This window comes from Ranitomeya imitator, chromosome 7 (genome assembly GCF_032444005.1).
Source record: "Ranitomeya imitator isolate aRanImi1 chromosome 7, aRanImi1.pri, whole genome shotgun sequence".
In the NCBI taxonomy this organism is placed as follows: Eukaryota; Metazoa; Chordata; class Amphibia; order Anura; family Dendrobatidae; genus Ranitomeya; species Ranitomeya imitator.
Window position 1 is genome coordinate 225,895,656 of NC_091288.1, and position 16,407 is coordinate 225,912,062.

General features: G+C 49.1%; 1 protein-coding gene across 1 annotated transcript; it reads right to left on the reverse strand.

Moving 5' to 3' along the window:
* Positions 1–3,344: 3,344 nt before the first annotated feature.
* Positions 3,345–8,272, reverse strand: TMEM265 (transmembrane protein 265). The gene is made up of 3 exons (XM_069735254.1): positions 8,170–8,272; positions 7,662–7,886; positions 3,345–5,427 (listed from the first exon to the last, which is right to left on the reverse strand). The coding sequence occupies exons 1-3, from the start codon at positions 8,191–8,193 to the stop codon at positions 5,275–5,277; spliced, it is 402 nt and encodes a 133-aa protein (XP_069591355.1). The 5' UTR covers positions 8,194–8,272; the 3' UTR covers positions 3,345–5,274.
* Between the last annotated feature and the right edge of the window lie 8,135 nt (positions 8,273–16,407).

Consider the following 16,407-nt stretch of genomic DNA (forward strand, 5'->3'; position numbering starts at 1 on the left):
TGGCAGGCCAAGAAAAACATCAGAAAGGCAGAGAAGAATGGTGAGATCAGTCAAGGACAATCCTCAGACCACCTCCAGAGAGCGGCAGCATCAACTTGCTGCAGATGGTGTCACTGTGCATCGGTCAACTATACAGCGCACTTTGCACAAGGAGAAGCTGTATGGGAGAGGGATGCGAAAGAAGCTGTTTCTGCAAGCACGCCACAAACAGTCGGCTGAGGTATGCAAAAGCACATTTGGAGAAGCCAATTTCTTTTTGGAAGAAGGTCCTGTGGACTGATGAAACCAAGATTGAGTTGTTTGGTCATACAAAAAGGTGTTATGCATGGCAGCCAAAAAACACAGCATTCCAAGAAAAACACTTGCTACCCACAGTAAAATTTGGTGGAGGTTCCATCATGCTTTGGGGCTGTGTGGCCAATGCCGGCTCCGGGAATCTTGTTAAAGTTGAGGGACGCATGGATTCCCCTCAGTATCAGCAGATTCTTGACAATAATGTTCATGAATCAGTGACAAAGTTGAAGTTATGCAGGGGATGGATCTTTCAGCAAGACAATGATCCAAAACACCGCTCCAAATCTACTCAGGCATTCATGCAGAGGAACAATTACACTGTTCTGGAATGGCCATCCCAGTCCCCAGACCTGAATATCATTGAACATCTGTGGGATCATTTGAAGAGGGCTGTCCATGCTCGGCGACCATCAAACTTAACTGAACTGGAATTGTTTTGTAAAGAGGAATGGTCAAAAATACTTTCATCCAGGATCCAGGAACTCATTAAAAGCTACAGGAAGTGACTAGAGGCTGTTATTTTTGCAAAAGGAGGATCTACTAAATATTAATGCCACTTTTCTGGTGGGGTGCCCATACTTATGCACCTGTCAAATTTTGTTTGAATGCAGATAGCACATTTTCTGTTAGTACAATAAACCTCATTTCAAGGCGGAAACATTACTGTGTCCAACAGTTATTAGATATATGAAACTGAAATAGCTGTTGCAAAAAAAAAATAAATAAATTTTTATAAAACATTAAGCTTAAGATTAATAGGGGTGCCCAAACTTTTTCATATAGAGTAACTGTATATACTATATATAGGAGGAGATGACATACAGGTATATAGTATATACAGAAGAGATGACATACAGGTATATACTATATACAGGAGGAGATGACACATAGGTATATACAATATACAGGAGGAGATGACATACAGCAGGTATACTATTTACAGGGGAGATAACATACAGGTATATACTATATACAGGAGATGACATACAGGTGTATACTATATATAAGGGAGATGACAAACATGTATATACTGAGGGGAAAATGAGAGGTGTGAGGTGAAAAGGACAAGGTGTGAGTGCAAAATGAGAGGAGTGAGGGAAAAAAGTGGAGTGATCGGAAAATGACAGATGTTGAGGTCGAAATGACAAGTATTAGGGGGGAATGAGAGGAGTGAGGGGGAAAATAAGAGGAGTGAGGGGGAAAATAAGAGGAGTGAGGGGAAAAATAAGAGGTGTAAGGGAGAAAATAAGAGGAGTGAGGGGGAAAATAAGAGGTGTAGGGAGAAAATAAGAGCGTGATGGGAAAATAAGAGAAGTGAGGTGCTATAACTAACCACAGATATTTACTATGCCCAGGCAATGCCGGGCTCTTCAGCTAGTGTGTGTATATATATATATATATATATATATATATATATATATATATATATATACACAGGGGGCTCTCCGGTCAGTGTGTGTGTGTGTGTGTGTGTGTGTATATATATATATATATGTATATATATATATATATATATATATACATATATATATACATATATATATATATATATATATATATATATATATATATATATATAGCAATAAATAGCCAGGTCTTTCATCGGGAAGGAACAACCACGGGAAGGGCAGCATCCAAAAAGGAAAACCACCTATGCCAAAACATGGTGTCCATCCACAGACAGCTGTTTCGGGGTATTTGCCCCTCATCAGTGTGGAGTAGGAAACTGGCTATTAGGAGCAGTGCCTAGTGAAAGGACTATAAACATAAGGACGAATGACCTCGGGGAGATCAAAACATCCAACACCGTGGAGACACCATCAAGTGTTTCTCTGGCTATTAATTGCTTGCGTTGAGAAACACGTGATGGTGTCTCCGCGGCTTTTCTACATGCATTTGCATATTTCCCATAAGGGATGGGGGCAGTGTTCTGGATCACTGCGTTGAGAAACACGTGATGGTGTCTCCGCGGTGTTGGATGTTTTGATCTCCCCGAGGTCATTCGTCCTTATGTTTATAGTCCTTTTACTAGGCACTGCTCCTAATAGCCAGTTTTCTACTCCACACTGATGAGGGGCAAATACCCCGAAACAGCTGTCTGTGGATGGATACCATGTTTTGGCATAGGTGGTTTTCCTTTTTGGATGCTGCCCTTCCCGTAGTTGTTTCTTCCCGGTGAAAGACCTGGCTATTTATTGCTTGCGCTGAGAAACACGTGATGGTGTCTCCGCGGCTTTTCTACATGCATTTGCATATTTCCCATAAGGGATGGGGGCAGTGTTCTGGAATCACTGCGTTGAGAAACACGTGATGGTGTCTCCGCGGTGTTGGATGTTTTGATCTCACCGAGGTCATTCATCCTTATGTTTATAGGTGGTATATACAGGCGTCTTCTCCGGTCAGGGTGTCTATACAGGGGTGCTCTCCGGTCAGAATGAATATACAGGAGACCTCTCCGGTCACGTATACACAGGGGTGCTCTCCGGTCAGGGTGTATTTACAGGGCCCCTCTCTAGTCAGGGTGTGTACACACGGGTCCTCTCCAGTCAGGGTGTGTCACTGTTCAGACCGTGCGTGCTGCCAACAATATGTCAGGGATCTTGGGGAGGATATCTTTATTGTCCCCACTACTCACACCAATTTGGCACGAACCGGGGTTGTTTGGTTGTCCCTGGTTCCTTCTGAAGGGGATTTATCTATATCCCACTTCCCAGTTCCGGTTTGGAACCTGCAGATCTCTGGAGCCCCCTTACCCTCAGGTTAGATGAGGTACTGCACCTAGGGTAATTAGTTGCCAGAAAGGCTGCCTGCTATGTACTGGCTATTGGGCACACTGCAGCGAGGGTGATATATCTACTCCCACATAGGCGGAAACAATAATTATCAATGCCGCCTTCGCTACAAAGATTCCCAATTGCACAGAACAAAGTATGCTGCCACCAACACCGATTCCACAAGGGTTAACGGGGCCGGAGCCAATCCAAATCAGTAGCGTAATTCACTTCAGAGGAAGCGACAGTTTGTTTATAAAGCAGGGAGAGACAAGCTACTAAATTATATATTTTACTCCAAAAACAGGTAGGCAGTGTTTACAAGGTATAAAAAGATATTACAAAGAAGACATAACCATGTGTACTTTACAGATTACAAATAAAATAGGATTAACATTGAAAAGAGAACACTTATAGGTCTTTCAGATCATTTCATATTATCATGGCGGCCGTGTGCTCAGGAGATACATCCAGGTGCATTAGAACAGCTTTGGTGAGCTGTTGTTAGCTCGCTTTCTGGGCCAAGACTCACTCACAACTCAGCAGTGTAAGATATGCCCTCTCATCGTGACATCACTAAGTGGGCTGAGTTATGACATGCACTCTTTTCTCAGAATGTGAAAATCATTTTTTTACTCATATCTCGCTGTGTGAACCTCGCATAAGTAAAAGACACAATGCTCAAGATGTTCCCCACATCAGGGGCGTTCTTTTAAGTGTAAATACGGAGCAATTACCTGAACCGCTTACTGAGAAATCCGCATTTTGCACTTGTTGCTTTCAGCTGCTCGCGCTTTCAGTGGGTGATAGGTCTACCAATGGACATCCGGAATATATCATTCTTATCTGTCTAGCCTAAATCGGTTCCACGATATATAACTTTAATAGAACAAAGAAGCTCAGGGCTTTCACACCAGTTCCAACTAGAACTAGATGGGAGGAGGGAAGAGTAGTTTTCACAGTCTGGTATTTGCAGGGTAGAACCATAAAACTTCAGTGATTCTAGTGGGGGTTTTGCGTTACACACATACAAGCAGGCAGAGAGAGAAGAGGGGGGTCGGAATGGCCTGCAGCATGTGTCTCTGTGCCATGTACCTTCTAGAACTAATCTCTCATGACATTACTATTATTATTTATTGTTATAGCGCCATTTATTCCATGGCGCTTTACATGTGAGGAGGGGTATACATAATAAAAACAAGCACAATAATCTTAAACAATACAAGTCATAACTGGTACAGGAGGAATGAGGACCCTGCCCGCGAGGGCTCACAATCTACAAGGGATGGGTGAGGATACAGTAGGTGAGGATAGAGCTGGTCCTGCAGCGGTTTGGTCGATCGGTGGTTACTGCAGGTTGTAGGCTTGTCGGAAGAGGTCGGTCTTCAGGTTCTTTTTGAAGGTTTCGATGGTAGGCGAGAGTCTGATGTGTTGTGGTAGAGGGTTCCAGAGTAGGGGGGAAGCACGAGAGAAATCTTGTATACGATTGTGGGAAGAGGAGATAAGAGGGGAGTAGAGTAGGAGATCTTGTGAGGATCAGAGGTTGCGTGTAGGTAAGTACCGGGAGACGAGGTCACAGATGTATGGAGGAGACAGGTTGTGGATGGCTTTGTATGTCATGGTTAGGGTTTTGTACTGGAGTCTCTGGGCAATGGGAAGCCAGTGAAGGGATTGACAGAGGGGAGAAGCCTATCCGGTCAGGGTGTATATACAGGGGTCCTCTCTAGTCAGGGTGTATACACAGTGGTGCTCTTCGGTTAGGGTGTATATATAGGGCCCATCTCTGGTCAGGGTATATATACAGGGGTCCTCTCTAGTCAGGGTGTATACACAGGGGTCCTCTCTGGTCAGGGTGTATATACAGGGCCTCTCTATGGTCAGGGTGTATATACAGGGGTCCTCTCTGGTCAGGGTGTATATACAGGGGTCCTCTCCGGTCAGGGTGTATATACAGGGCCCCTCTCCGGTCAGGGTGTATATACAGGGCCCCTCTCCGGTCATGGTGTATATACAGGGCCCCTCTCCGGTCAGGGTGTATATACAGGGCCCCTCTCCGGTCAGGGTGTATATTCAGGGCCCCTCTCCGGTCAGGGTGTATATTCAGGGCCCCTCTCCGGTCGGGGTGTATATTCAGGACCCTCTCCGGTCAGGGTGTATACACAGAGGTCCTCTCTGGTCATGGCGGTGTCCTCAGCCCTCGCTGCAGATGTCACTCGATCAGAGTCATCAGGTAGGAGAAGAGGACCAGGAGGAAGGGCAGAGACAACAGGAAGCCGAAAAACAGCAGGATACTCAGGACAGAGAACCTCCGGGAGCGGCGGGAGAGGACGCCCTTCATCTCATGGTCACATTCCTGCTCTGCCTGTGAGCAACAAATCAGAGGGTCAGAGAGCACGGACAGAGTGTGCGGGGGGCTCTGCGCAGGAGGACAGGGTGCGGGGGCTCTGCGCAGGAGGACAGGGTGTGGGGGGCTCTGCGCAGGAGGACAGGGTGCGGGGCCTCTGCACAGGAGAACGGTGTGGGAGCTCTGCACAAGAGGACGGTGCGGGGGCACTGCACAGGAGGTCAGGGTGCGGGGGGGCTCTGCACAGGAGCACAGGGTGCAGGGGCTATGGACAGGAGGACGGTGCGGGGGGCTCTGCGAAGGAGGACAGGGTGCGGGGGGCTCTGCGCAGGAGCACAGGGTGCGGGGGCTCTGCGCAGGAGGAAAATGTGCGGGGGCTCTGCGCAGGAGGACAGGGTGCGGGGGGCTCTGTGCAGGAGAACAGGGGGCGGGGGGCTCTGCGCAGGAGGACGGGGTGCTGGGGCTCTGCGCAGGAGGACGGGGTGCGAGGGGCTCTGTGCAGGAGGACAGGGTGCGGGGGCTCTGCGCAGGAGGACGAGGTGCGGGGGGCTCTGCGCAGGAGGACAGGGTGCGGGGGCTCTGCGCAGGAGGACAGGGTGCGGGGGGCTCTGTGCAGGAGAACAGGGGGCGGGGGGCTCTGCGCAGGAGGACGGGGTGCGGGGGCTCTGCGCAGGAGGACGGGGTGCGAGGGGCTCTGTGCAGGAGGACAGGGTGCGGGGGCTCTGCGCAGGAAGACGGGGTGCGGGGGGCTCTGCGCAGGAGGACAGGGTGCGGGGGCTCTGCGCAGGAGGAAAATGTGCGGGGGCTCTGCGCAGGAGGACAGGGTGCGGGGGGCTCTGCGAAGGAGGACAGGGTGCGGGGGGCTCTGCGCAGGAGCACAGGGTGCGGGGGCTCTGCGCAGGAGGAAAATGTGCGGGGGCTCTGCGCAGGAGGACAGGGTGCGGGGGGCTCTGTGCAGGAGAACAAGGTGCGGGGGGCTCTGCGCAGGAGGACGGGGTGCGGGGGCTCTGCGCAGGAGGATGGGGTGCGGGGGCTCTGCGCAGGAGGACGGGGTGCGGGGGCTCTGCGCAGGAGGACGGGGTGCGGGGGCTCTGCGCAGGAGGACGGGGTGCGGGGGCTCGGCGCAGGAGGACGGGGTGCGGGGGCTCTGCGCAGGAGGACAGGGTGCGGGGGGCTCTGCGCAGGAGAACGGGGTGCGGGGGCTCTGCGCAGGAGGACAGGGTGCGGGAGCTCTGCGCAGGAGGAAAATGCTGGGGCTCTGCGCAGGAGGACAGGGTGCGGGGGCTCTGCGCAGGAGGACAGCTGCCAAGGCAAACAGGATCATGGGGTGCATTAAAAGAGGTCTGGATACACATGATGAGAGCATTATACTGCCTCTGTACAAATCCCTAGTTAGACCGCACATGGAGTACTGTGTCCAGTTTTGGGCACCGGTGCTCAGGAAGGATATAATGGAACTAGAGAGAGTACAAAGGAGGGCAACAAAATTAATAAAGGGGATGGGAGAACTACAATACCCAGATAGATTAGCGAAATTAGGATTATTTAGTCTAGAAAAAAGACGACTGAGGGGCGATCTAATAACCATGTATAAGTATATAAGGGGACAATACAAATATCTCGCTGAGGATCTGTTTATACCAAGGAAGGTGACGGGCACAAGGGGGCATTCTTTGCGTCTGGAGGAGAGAAGGTTTTTCCACCAACATAGAAGAGGATTCTTTACTGTTAGGGCAGTGAGAATCTGGAATTGCTTGCCTGAGGAGGTGGTGATGGCGAACTCAGTCGAGGGGTTCAAGAGAGGCCTGGATGTCTTCCTGGAGCAGAACAATATTGTATCATACAATTATTAGGTTCTGTAGAAGGACGTAGATCTGGGTATTTATTATAATGGAATATAGGCTGAACTGGATGGACAAATGTCTTTTTTCGGCCTCACTAACTATGTTACTATGACAGGGTGCGGGGCGCTCTGCGCAGGAGGACAGGGTGTGGGGGCTCTGCGCAGGAGGAAAATGTGCGGGGGCTCTGCGCAGGAGGACAGGGTGTGGGGGGCTCTGTGCAGGAGGACGGGGTGCGGGGGCTCTGCGCAGGAGGACGGGGTGCGGGGGCTCTGCGCAGGAGGACAGGGTGCGGGGGCTCTGCGCAGGAGGACAGGGTGCGGGGGCTCTGCACAGCGGGACAGGGTGCGGGGGCTCTGCGCAGGAGGACAGGGTGCGGGGGGCTCTGCATCGCGTTATTACTGGATGTACCTGCAGAGCCAGGATTAAGGCTCGGATCCCCACACAGGAGACCCCGCAGATGATGCTCACTATGGCGAATCTTCGCAGACTGCAGGACGGCAGATGTGTGGATCGGTCCTGTCTGTGCTGCCGAGTGTCTGCGGGACTTGTGGGCTCTTGCACCGGTCTGATAAAGATCTCGATTTCCTCATCTGCTCCATTTTGAAGCTTCTGATTCTCAGACATTGGCCGAGCCTAAGATTAGAGACGTGTTAGATCAGAGCGCTGCTCCTCATCCCGTTATATCGCAGCACACTAGGACGACGGCCCCATGACAGCACTATATGTACTGGACTGTCCGCAGCCCACCCAGGTGCCAGCAGATCGCAGGCCCCTCCAGGAATCCACTGAAAAGGGGACTGACACAGACCATGACCCCTCTGTGCTCCTTCACCGTGGCCCCCGTTCCATGCAGTGCCACAGTCCCCGGAGTGTGACATGGCGGCTCTCCTGCGTGTCGTGTCCCCGGCCCCCTCACCTGTGGCTGCTGTGCCTCAGTCATGTCCTCTCATCCTGCAGGGCGCTCAGGTGCTGGCGGAGGTCGAGTGCTCACTGCCGTCACTGCAGACGATGACTCAATGGGACAGGTATGAAATACCTGGGGAAGGTGTGGACTCTCGCCGTGACTCCCACACCTGGAATGAGAGCACATTCCCCAGCACAGACCCGGCCCACTGTGGACAAGAGCGAAGTAAATGGTATTAGTGAATCACTGGAAAGATGTCATGTGAAACCAGAATGAGGAGGCACCAGGGACTGATCATTCACTGTATAGTGTAAGGCAGGGGTCCCCAACTCCAGTCCTCAAGGCCCACCAACATGTCATGTTTTCAGGATTTCCTTAGTCTTGCCCAGGTAATAATTGCATCACCTGTGCAATGCAAAGGAAATCCTGAAAACATGACATGTTGGTGGGCCTTGAGGACTGGAGTTGGGGACCCCTGGTGTAAGGTATGAGGACTGCACATTCTGTATAGTGTAAGTGTTACGGAACCACTCAGCACTCAGATTATGTTGTGCAGTTATATGTATGTATAATAGGTTCCATGTGAGATGCATGTCCCTAATACATCAGCCCACAGGCTGCGCCCCTGGGCAGAGGGGACACGATATTCCCTGTTATGAACTGGTGATTTAGAACCACAATGGACCTGGTGATTAAGAGCACACGGAATGACCTGATAGTTACTAATAACATAGGACGAGCTCTGAGACGTGGGAACTCTGCTGACCGCAATCCCTAATCCTATCACACCACACTAGAAGTAGCCGTGGAGCACTCCTGACCAGACCTAGGCGCCTCGGCACAGCCTAAGAAACTAGCTAGCCCTGAAGATAGAAAAATAAGCCTACCTTGCCTCAGAGAAATTCCCCAAAGGAAAAGGCAGCCCCCCACATATAATGACTGTGAGTAAAGATGAAAATACAAACACAGAGATGAAATAGATTTTAGCAAAGTGAGGCCCGACTTACTGAATAGACCGAGGATAGTAAAGATAGCTTTGCGGTCAGCACAAAAACCTACAAACAACCACGCAGAGGGCGCAAAAAGACCCTCCGCACCGACTAACAGTGCGGAGGTGCTCCCTCTGCGTCCCAGAGCTTCCAGCAAGCAAGACAAACCAAAATAGCAAGCTGGACAGAAAAAATAGCAAACCAAGAAACACAAGCAGAACTTAGCTTATGCAGGGAAGACAGGCCACAAGAACGATCCAGGAGAGAGCAAGACCAATACTGGAACATTGACTGGAGGCAAGGAGCAAAGAACTAGGTGGAGTTAAATAGAGCAGCACCTAACGACTTCACCTCGTCACCTGAGGAAGGAAACTCAGAAGCCGCAGTACCACTCTCATCCACCAAAGGAAGCTCATAGACAGAACCAGCCGAAGTACCACTCACGACCACAGGAGGGAGCTTGGCCACAGAATTCACAACAGTACCCCCCCCCCCCCTTGAGGAGGGTTCACCGAACCCTCACCAGAGCCCCCAGGCCGACCAGGACGAGCCAAATGAAAGGCACGAACCAGATCGGCAGCATGAACATCAAAGGCCAAGACCCAGGAATTATCTTCCTGACCATAACCCTTCCACTTAACCAGGTACTGGAGTTTCCGTCTCGAAATACGAGAATCCAAAATCTTCTCTACCACATACTCCAACTCCCCCTCAACCAAAACTGGAGCAGGAGGATCAACGGATGGAACCACAGGTGCCACGTATCTCCGCAACAATGACCTATGGAATACATTATGGATGGAAAAAGAAGCTGGAAGGGTCAAACGAAACGACACAGGATTAAGAACCTCAGAAATCCTATACGGACCAATGAAACCGGTTTTTACGTACCGGTAATAGGATTTTACGGAGCCACGACAGCACCCCTACGAGAGAGGGGATCCGCCCACCTTCCGGACAGGAACCTACAGGATTTAAAGGGGCGGTCCCCCTCACCACTCCAGTTTGTGTTTCAGAGTATAAGGGACACCGCCATTGAGTTAGTACATAACATATATACTTAAACATTACTAAATACCATCACCTTCTAAAGAGTGATTTTTAACAAGCACACTTTCCCCAAAGGGTGCAGAACCAGTGAATAACTACGGGGGGGAATGTGCGGGTGCTGTCGTGGCTCCGTAAAATCCTATTACCGGTACGTAAAAACCGGTTTTCCTATCGCCACGACAGCACCCCTACGAGAGATTTTCAAAGATCAATCACCTGGGAGGGACTACAGCACTAAGTACTGTACGGCCAAAAACTAAATTGGCCTCTGAAGATAAGTCAAGACGATAGTGTCTATAAAAGGTGGAAGGAGATGACCAAGTTGCCGCCTTACATATTACGTCTATGGAGACGTCCGCTCTTTCCGCCCAGGATGAGGCCATGGCTCGAGTGGAGTGGGCCCTGATGCCATCTGGTGGTGTCTGGCCTTTAGCAGTATAAGCAAGATATATGGCATCTCTTATCCATCTGGCGATAGACGCTTTAGTTACACTCGCCCCTTTCCTTGGATTCTGGAAGGAAACAAACAGAACCCTACTCTGCCTCTATGGTTCTGTCTTGTGTAGGTATTCTAATAGAGTTCTTCTGACATCTAACATGTGATATTTCTGCTCGTCAGCTGAATTCGGATTGTCACAGAAAGATGGTAAAATTATTTCCTGACTTCTATGAAATTTAGAAGCTACTTTTGGTAGGTATGCTGGATCAGGTTTTAACACTACCCTGTCCTGAAAGACCATTAAATAAGGAGGGTCTATCGACAAAGCTTGTAAGTCACTCACTCTCCTAGCCGAGGTCAGGGCTACTAGGAAGGCTGTTTTTAAGGTTAAATTTTTTATGGAGACAGAGTCTAATGGCTCAAAGGGGGGTTCTGTTAAGGCGTCTAAGACCAAATTTAGATCCCATGGTGGTAATCTAGGAATATATACTGGGTTACTACGTTCAGTGGCCCTGATAAATCGGGAAACCCATCTATTTCCCGCCACATCGTTGTTATATAACGCTCCCAAAGCTGATACTTGGACTCTAAGGGTATTTACCGCCAAGCCCAATTCTCGGCCCTTCTGTAAAAATTCCAGAATAGCCGGAATTGGGACCTTGCCAGAAAAGGGATTTTGGTACAAGGCAAGGAACTTTTTCCAAGTTTTAGCATAGATTTTAGTGGTAACTTCTTTCCGGCTATTTAAAAGGGTAGATATGAGAGCCTCTGAAAACCCTCTTCTCCTCAATAACTCCCTCTCAAATTCCACGCCGTCAGATGCAGGGATTCCACATTGGGGTAACTGAATGGACCCTGAGAAAGAAGCTCCGGGCTGGTCGGCAGTACCCATGGGTCGGACACAGACATTGCCCTGAGTAACGAGAACCATGCCCTCCTGGGCCAAAAGGGGGCAATCAGGATCACTCTCGCCCTGTCCTCCCTGATCTTCCTGAGGACTATCTGGATTAGACACATTGGAGGGAACGCATAAGCCAGAGGGAAATTCCAGTGTATTTGAAGGGAGTCTATTATACAGGGCTTGTCCGCCACTCGAAGAGAAGCGAACTTCCTGGTCTGCCTGTTCTCTCTCGTTGCGAATAGATCAATAACGGGCAATCCCCACAGATCCACTATCTGTCTGAACACCCGTCGATCTAGAACCCATTCTCCCTGACGTAGAGAATGACGGCTGAGGTAATCTGCCTCTGTGTTGAGCTCTCCCCGAATGTGAACGGCTGATAGAGAGCGAAAGTGAGCTTCGGCTATTTCGAGTATGTCTGTGGCGGTGTTCATTAGGGATCTTGACCTTGTACCCCCTTGATGGTTGAGATACGCCACTACTGTTGTGTTGTCTGTCTGGACTCTTACATGTGAATCCTGCAGAGATGGAAGCAGCCTGAGTAAGGCCTTCTTTACTGCCATGAGCTCTTTCCAATTTGAGGACTCTTGAGCCTCTAAGAGAGACCATTGCCCTTGAGTCCAAACATCTCCTATGTGAGCTCCCCAACCTATTGGACTGGCATCGGTTGTGACCGTGTTGTCTGGTATTACACTCCAGCGTACTCCTTTCCCTAAATGTCTTCTGTTTAACCACCATCTTAGACTGTGTAGAGTGGCGGTGGACAGCTTGAGTCTTCCGCCTAATTGCCCTTGAAGACTTCTCTCTGTATCCAAGACTTGGGCCTGTAACACTCGAGTGTGGAATTGAGCCCACTGGACGGCTGGTATACAAGACGTTAGGGATCCCAGAAGGGACATAGCGTCTCTTAAAGTCAGATCTGGCTTCCTTGTTACCGTACTGACTTTGTGCACAACTCTCTGCTTTTTCTCCTCCGGAAGGAAACATTGTTGCACTTCCGAGTCCAGCAGAATACCTAGGAAAGTCTGAGTTGTTGATGGGTCGAGTCTTGACTTCTCCATATTGACTATCCAACCCAAGTCCTGTAAGGAAGATATGACATGATTTAGGCGAGTACTACACTGGCCAAAGGAATTTCCTACTACCAGGAAGTCATCCAAGTAGGGTATAATTAACGTATCCTGTTCTCTGACATAGGCCATTACTTCTGCCATGACTTTAGTAAACACCCTCGGTGCCATAGATAGACCAAAGAATACATTTCAAAAAACCTGATCTGCACATCCAAACATAGACACAGTGTGAACAGGTGCTGAACCTAGAGTCGCCAACTCGTATATAATCAAACAAATAGGGCAGCACACTGCAGCGCTAAAACATGCAAACTTGAAAACACGAAATTTTTTTAAACTGCATTACTGCACTAGAAATATGAAAAATGAGAGCTTTTAGCGCATAAAAATGGCCAATTTTATGTGTACCTCGTAGCCACGTTACGGCATCTCTCTTATACGAGGTCCTACTCTAAACCTACCTCTCTGAGAATAAACGTCTCCATCTGAATGGGTACATGTGAAACCTCTCCTTGGACTCAAATTCTCTCTCACTGTGGAGGGGTATTGGACCTACTATAATTAAAACACCTGAAGCTAGGAGGCGGGGAGTGCACGATCAGAAGGCTAGAGAATACATTTCAAAAAACCTGATCTGCACATCCAAACATAGACTGAGTGTGAACAGGTGCTGAACCCAGAGTCGCCAACTCGTATATAATCAAACAAATAGGGCAGCACACTGCAGCGCCAAAACATGCAAACTTGAAAACACGAAATTTTTTTAAACTGCATTACTGCACTAGAAATATGAAAAATGAGAGCTTTTAGCACATAAAAATGGCCAATTTTATGTGTACCTCGTAGCCACGTTACGTCATCTCTCTTATACGAGGTCCTACTCTAAACCTACCTCTCTGAGAATAAACGTCTCCATCTGAATGGGTACATGTGAAACCTCTCCTTGGACTCAAGAGAGATGCCGTAACGTGGCTACGAGGTACACATAAAATTGGCCATTTTTATGCGCTAAAAGCTCTCATTTTTCATATTTCTAGTGCAGTAATGCAGTTTAAAAAAAATTCGTGTTTTCAAGTTTGCATGTTTTGGCGCTGCAGTGTGCTGCCCTATTTGTTTGATTATATACGAGTTGGCGACTCTGGGTTCAGCACCTGTTCACACTCAGTCTATGTTTGGATGCGCAGATCAGGTTTTTGAAATGTATTCTCTAGCCTTCTGATCGTGCACTCCCTGCCTCCTAGCTTCAGGTGTTTTAATTATAGTAGGTCCAATACCCCTCCACATAGAGAGAATTTGAGTCCAAGGAGAGGTTTCACATGTACCCATTCAGATGGAGACGTTTATTCTCAGAGAGGTAGGTTTAGAGTAGGACCTCGTATAAGAGAGATGCCGTAACGTGGCTACGAGGTACACATAAAATTGGCCATTTTTATGCGCTAAAAGCTCTCATTTTTCATATTTCTAGTGCAGTAATGCAGTTTAAAAAAATTTCGTGTTTTCAAGTTTGCATGTTTTGGCGCTGCAGTGTGCTGCCCTATTTGTTTGATAGATAGACCAAAGGGCATTGCAGCAAACTGAAAGTGTCTGACCTGGTCGTTTAAGCGCACCGCCATTCTGAGGAATTGTTGATGATCCTGGTGAATGGGCAGATGGTAATACGCATCTTTTAAATCCAGGACTGTCATATAACATCTGGGAAAGAGAAGATTAGTTGCCGTTTTAATAGATTCCATCTTAAAGGCATGATACTCTAGATGTTTGTTTAATCTCCGTAAGTTTATGATGGTTCTAAAGGATCCATCTGGCTTGGAGATTAGAAATAAAGGGGAATAGAACCCTTTCCCCTGTTGATGTTTTGGAACCTCTACTATGACTTTCTTTCGTCTTAGCATTTGGACCTCTTTTTCAAGGGCCTTTTGTTGGTCTAAGGAATCAGGGGCAGTCAAGATATAAAATTCAGAAGGTCTTTCCCGGAACTCTAATTTTAACCCTGAATTGATTATACCTAGGACCCAATTGCTCGAAGTTATTTTGGCCCACTGAGCATGGAAGTATTTTAACCTGCCCCCTACTGGAAGATCTCTATTAACGATAGTTTCTTCTTCTTCTTGAGGAAGATGATGAAGCGTTAAAGTCCGAACCTTTCGTTTTTGGGTCTGATGGTTCCCAGTCTCGGTTGTGGTAAGGTCTTCGGTATTGGAAGCGTCTCCTGAAGGTATTCCTAAAGGTAGGATTGAAAGCTTTAGGAAAACCTTTCTTCCTATCCTCAGCCTTAGCTAGGATATCATCCAATACCAGGCCAAACAGGTACTCACCCCTACACGGTGTTGTACACAGTTTAGCTTTCGCCTGGGCATCCCCTTTCCAGGTCTTAAGCCATAGGGCTCGGCGAGCAGCATTTGAGAGACCTGCTGATCTTGCCGCCAATTTTAAAGAATCCACTGACGCGTCCGCTAAATACGCCACCCCTTCACGTATTTGCGAAAGTGAGTTCAACATCTTGTCTCTGGGGACCTTGGACTTCAGCTGTTCTTCCAGTTGGGATATCCACACCATGACGGATCTAGCCGTACACGTGCTAGAGATAGCAGGTTTGAATGCCCCTGCAGTTGACTCCCATACTTTCCTCAAAAACATGTCCGCCTTCCTGTCTGATGGATCTTTCAGAAGGCCCACGTCCTCCAGCGGCAAGGTACCGGCTTTAGATGTAGAAGCCACCGCTGCATCCACTTTCGGGACTTTCATCCACTCTGCCAGTTCATTATCTTCAAAGGGATACCTTCTTTTAGCTGATGACGGAAGGAAACCTTTATCCTGCTTATCCCATTCTCTTTTTATAAGAGTCTTAACCGTATCCACCACCGGGAACGCCTTACGACTCCTCTGGCACAAGCCCGCAAACATTATGTCCTGTGCGGACCTTGGTTCCTTGCTCTCTGCAACACCCATGGTAGCTCGGACCCCTTTAAATAACATGTCCATGTTGTCCACCGAGAAACAAGGCCTTCCCTCTTCATCTGAGGAGGATGGAGATGAGGAGCGGGAACATTCCCCTTCTTGTAGGGACAGGCTAGATCCTGGCGATATGTCCCTGCCCGACCTTTCCTGGCGGCTGCCTCTAAGGGAATAGCTAATTTCCTCCCTGATGACCGCTCTAAGGTCTGATGACCGAAGGGGAGCTTCCTCTTCTAAGGTCTGAGATATGCACGCCTGACACAGCCTTTTGGTATAACAGTCAGGCATTGGTGTCATGCATAGAGCACATTGCTTGTGCTTAGATTTTGAGGTCTTTTTTTCCCAAAACAAAGCACAAATAACAGACCATATCAGCACCAGGTGTCTGATTTAACACTCACCATAAGGCTGATCCTGTGAATACCGGTTCTGGAGGAGTAGGATCCAAATGTGACGCTGGGGCGCTCGCACGCTGCTGCCCCCGTACCACGCTGCTGCTGCTGCTTCTCCTTGAGCGGCCGCTACCGCTCTTACTGCGCTGTTCCGTTCCCTCTCCATGAGGGTGCTCGGCGTCCCCTACTGAGGACATGGTTGCGCGCCTCCCATCCTAGGCGTCGCTCTTTTACAGCGCTGCAGCGCTCCTCCCCCGGCTTACCCCGGAAGCGTATCAACTACTTCCGGGTTCACCAGCGCCGGTGTGGACGCTGCACACCACGCTCAAACGCGGACCAGGACGGCACTGCCCGACTCCTGGGACGCGCTCCATATGGCCAGACGAGGGGGGGTCTGCACGCAGTACACCCCCGACGCTGCTTCCGAGCCCCCGATTCCGCCGTTCCTAAA

What these genes read in the sequence shown, in the direction of transcription:
- TMEM265 (XM_069735254.1), bottom strand. Translation starts at nt 8,193, where the DNA reads ATGACTGAGGCACAGCAGCCACAG. An exon ending in CTGAGGCACAGCAGCCACAG is followed by an intron (nt 7,887 to 8,169) that starts GTGAGGGGGCCG and finishes CTCTAATCTTAG; the next exon opens with GCTCGGCCAATGTCTGAGAA. An exon ending in CCTTAATCCTGGCTCTGCAG is followed by an intron (nt 5,428 to 7,661) that starts GTACATCCAGTA and finishes TGTTGCTCACAG; the next exon opens with GCAGAGCAGGAATGTGACCA.